The sequence below is a fragment of the Oncorhynchus kisutch genome, unplaced genomic scaffold, assembly GCF_002021735.2.
Source record: "Oncorhynchus kisutch isolate 150728-3 unplaced genomic scaffold, Okis_V2 Okis03b-Okis08b_hom, whole genome shotgun sequence".
NCBI classification, from domain to species: domain Eukaryota; kingdom Metazoa; phylum Chordata; class Actinopteri; order Salmoniformes; family Salmonidae; genus Oncorhynchus; species Oncorhynchus kisutch.
Window position 1 is genome coordinate 18798979 of NW_022261980.1, and position 4049 is coordinate 18803027.

A 4049-nucleotide genomic window follows, 5' to 3' on the forward strand; every position below is an offset into this window, starting at 1 on the left:
GAATGTAAATCACTCAGCCATAGTGACAGGGATGTTGGTAGATGAATGTAAATCACTCAGCCATAGTGACAGGGATGTTGGTAGATGAATGTAAATCACTCAGCCATAGTGACAGGGATGTTGGTAGCTGAATGTAAATCACTCAGCCATAGCGACAGGGATGTTGGGTAGATGAATGTAAATCACTCAGCCATAGTGACAGGGATGTTGGGTAGCTGAATGTAAATCACTCAGCCATAGTGACAGGGATGTTGGTAGATGAATGTAAATCACTCAGCCATAGTGACAGGGATGTTGGTAGATGAATGTAAATCACTCAGCCATAGTGACAGGGATGTTGGGTAGATGAATGTAAATCACTCAGCCATAGTGACAGGGATGTTGGTAGCTGAATGTAAATCACTCAGCCATAGTGACAGGGATGTTGGTAGATGAATGTAAATCACTCAGCCATAGTGACAGGGATGTTGGTAGATGAATGTAAATCACTAAGCCATAGTGACAGGGATGTTGGTAGCTGAATGTAAATCACTCAGCCATAGTGACAGGGATGTTGGTAGCTGAATGTAAATCACTCAGCCATAGTGACAGGGATGTTGGTAGATGAATGTAAATCACTCAGCCATAGTGACAGGGATGTTGGTAGATGAATGTAAATCACTCAGCCATAGTGACAGGGATGTTGGTAGATGAATGTAAATCACTCAGCCATAGTGACAGGGATGTTGGTAGCTGAATGTAAATCACTCAGCCATAGCGACAGGGATGTTGGGTAGATGAATGTAAATCACTCAGCCATAGTGACAGGGATGTTGGGTAGATGAATGTAAATCACTCAGCCATAGTGACAGGGATGTTGGTAGATGAATGTAAATCACTCAGCCATAGTGACAGGGATGTTGGTAGATGAATGTAAATCACTCAGCCATAGTGACAGGGATGTTGGTAGATGAATGTAAATCACTCAGCCATAGTGACAGGGATGTTGGTAGATGAATGTAAATCACTCAGCCATAGTGACAGGGATGTTGGTAGATGAATGTAAATCACTCAGCCATAGTGACAGGGATGTTGGGTAGATGAATGTAAATCACTCAGCCATAGTGACAGGGATGTTGGTAGCTGACAGCCTGATGAAACTATCCAGACAGTCATTGGCCCCTTGGTAAATTAGAGGGAAATACACAATCATATCCTGAAGACCAGGGTCTCCCCAAACCTCTCAGGGACCATCAGACGTGTCACATAGCTGTACCTCCCAACCCTCTAGGGTGGTCCCCGAGGAGAGGAAGTACCACTGTATAATTGATAGTCCAGTTTGTAGGGTGGTCCCCGAGGAGAGGAAGTACCACTGTATAATTGATAGTCCAGTTTGACGACTCCTTATGTGAGCGTGTCCTCAGACCTGATGAACTCTCCGATGTCTGCCTGGTGGAACACAACGATGGACAAGGGGTCCACTCTTCTGCACTCCTGGGTGGACTTGGCTGCCACTCCAAAACCCTGCAGGAAGACCAGAGGGGCGTGTTCAGTTGGGTTCAAACCTGCACGTCACGGTTACCTAGGAGTTACTATGGTTACTGGTGCTTTAGATATTAGCTTTTCTGAAAGGTCAAGCGATCACTATCCAAAAGAGATGTAGAACTGACAGTATGGGTCAGTTTACCACAGATTAAGTCTAGTCCTTGACCAAAAAGCCTTTTTAATGGAGATTCTCCATTAGTCTGACTAGTTAACCTCTGGGAAAGCTGCCCTATGTGTTGATTGAATAATGACTGGAGTGATTGGATAATGACTGGAGGGAGGGCTATGTGTTGACTGAATTGATTGGATAATGACTGAAGGGAGGGCTATATGTTGACTGAATTGATTGGATAATGACTGAAGGGAGGGCTACATGTTGACTGAAGTGATTGGATAATGACTGAAGGGAGGGCTACATGTTGACTGATTTGATAATGACTAAAGGGAGGGCTACATGTTGACTGATTTGATAATGACTGAAGGGAGGGCTACATGTTGACTGATTTGATAATGACTGAAGGGAGGGCTACATGTTGACTGATTTGATAATGACCAAAGGGAGGGCTACATGTTGACTGATTTGATAATGACCAAAGGGAGGGCTACATGTTGACTGATTTGATTGGATAATGACTGAAGGGAGGGCTATATGTTGACTGAATTGATTGGATAATGACTGGAGGGAGGGCTATATGTTGACTGAATTGATTGGATGACTGAAGGGAGGGCTATATGTTGACTGAATTGATTGGATAATGACTGAAGGGAGGGCTACATGTTGACTGAAGGGAGGGCTACATGTTGACTGATTTGATAATGACTGAAGGGGGGGCTACATGTTGACTGATTTGATAATGACTGAAGGGAGGGCTACATGTTGACTGATTTGATAATGACTAAAGGGAGGGCTACATGTTGACTGATTTGATAATGACTGGAGGGAGGGCTACATGTTGACTGAAGTGATTGGATAATGTACAGTATGAAGAGGGAGGGCCAACTCACCAGCGGTACGTCTGCCATGGAATACACCACCACACCCTGGTATTGGTTGGTGTTCTCTGTGATCCTCCCCAGACCAGACTTCAACACATGGTTCCCATAGAGGAAGGACTGCTCCTGCCCGGGCTTAACCCACACCTTGAACTGATCACACAGAGGGTTCAGTTACTCAGACCATAGCTCCATTATTACAGGACTACCAATGTCTTAACTGAGATCCTGTCGGTTGAGAGAGAGATTGATGTTCATTTTAAAGCTTACGCAAATATGATTATCGAACTAAACCTCTAGTCTACCTTCTACCATGGCTGTGGTTATCATTATACACAGTGACATGTGAGAGGTCAGAGGGCCTCCACTTCCTGCTTCTGGTTTACCTTCTAACATGACTGTGGTTATCATTATACACAGTGAGAGGTCAGAGGGCCTCCACTTCCTGCTTCTGGTTTACCTTCTAACATGACTGTGGTTATCATTATACACAGTGAGAGGTCAGGGGGCCTCCACTTCCTGCTTCTGTTTTACCTTCTAACATGACTGTGGTTATCATTATACACAGTGAGAGGTCAGAGGGCCTCCACTTCCTGCTTCTGGTTTACCTTCTAACATGACTGTGGTTATCATTATACACAGTGAGAGGTCAGGGGGCCTCCACTTCCTGCTTCTGGTTTACCTTGGCATATGGTGCCAGAAAGTCCAGTGCTGTGATGTGCAGGCGGAACTTAATGGTCTTGGTGAACTTCCCAAAGCAGGTGCCCACCGACACCAATTTATCACGGGAGATGTTGGTAGCCAACTTCAGAATTGTCTCACTGATACAAAAAAAAGTGGAAATAAGACAATATCTTAACTACCCAAAGAGATGATCATGAAGTAACCTGCTTTACAATATCCATAGGTAATATTTAACAATAACAGCAGCTCTGTAGCGTCGTTTACCTGATGTAATATACACGGTCATTGTGAAGTCTGAAGCAATATGTCCCATCGGGTCGATCCACCAGGTGTTTGATGTTCTCACCAATGCTGTGGACAGACAAGAGGAAGGTGTCACACATTGTCAATGTAGATTAAGAGAATTTCAGACCATTTCAAATCACGTGTCATCTACACAGACGACGTATTAGCCAGCTTGCTGAGAAGCATAACTAGGTGCAGGTTAAAGACTGTCATCATGAGCATAGCACCAAAGAGACTGGATATAGACTGGTGTTTATCAACCCTGTGCACTAACTAGCAGGCAAAACTACACGAGTTTGGTTGATCAAGCATGGAGCGAGTCTGAACAGCCCATAACAGTTTCAAAATAACGTCAACCTCGTCTTTCAAGATCACATGTCAATACTCACTATTTGGAGAGTTTCTCAAACATCGTTTTTGTCTCGTCGTCTGTTAAAGGCCTCATTTTGCTAAAGGATTCGCTAATTTCCTTACAATATTGTGCCCACTGAATGTAGCTTGATAAACGCTACAGCGTGGGGATAGTGAGCGGAAATTCATGTGCAGGAAAACGGAAGTGGATG

General features: G+C 44.2%; 1 protein-coding gene across 2 annotated transcripts; it reads right to left on the reverse strand.

Annotated features, from left to right (window-relative positions):
• Positions 1-42: 42 nt before the first annotated feature.
• On the reverse strand, positions 43-4030 carry LOC116359616 (60S ribosome subunit biogenesis protein NIP7 homolog). 2 transcript variants are annotated; one of them, XM_031812598.1, is made up of 6 exons: positions 3876-4030; positions 3466-3552; positions 3200-3338; positions 2530-2670; positions 1350-1503; positions 1012-1295 (listed from the first exon to the last, which is right to left on the reverse strand). In XM_031812598.1, the coding sequence occupies exons 1-5, from the start codon at positions 3929-3931 to the stop codon at positions 1384-1386; spliced, it is 543 nt and encodes a 180-aa protein (XP_031668458.1). In that variant the 5' UTR covers positions 3932-4030; the 3' UTR covers positions 1012-1295; positions 1350-1383. The 2 variants fall into 2 exon arrangements, with proteins under 2 accessions (XP_031668457.1, XP_031668458.1); XM_031812597.1 differs by having other exon boundaries at positions 43-1503.
• Between the last annotated feature and the right edge of the window lie 19 nt (positions 4031-4049).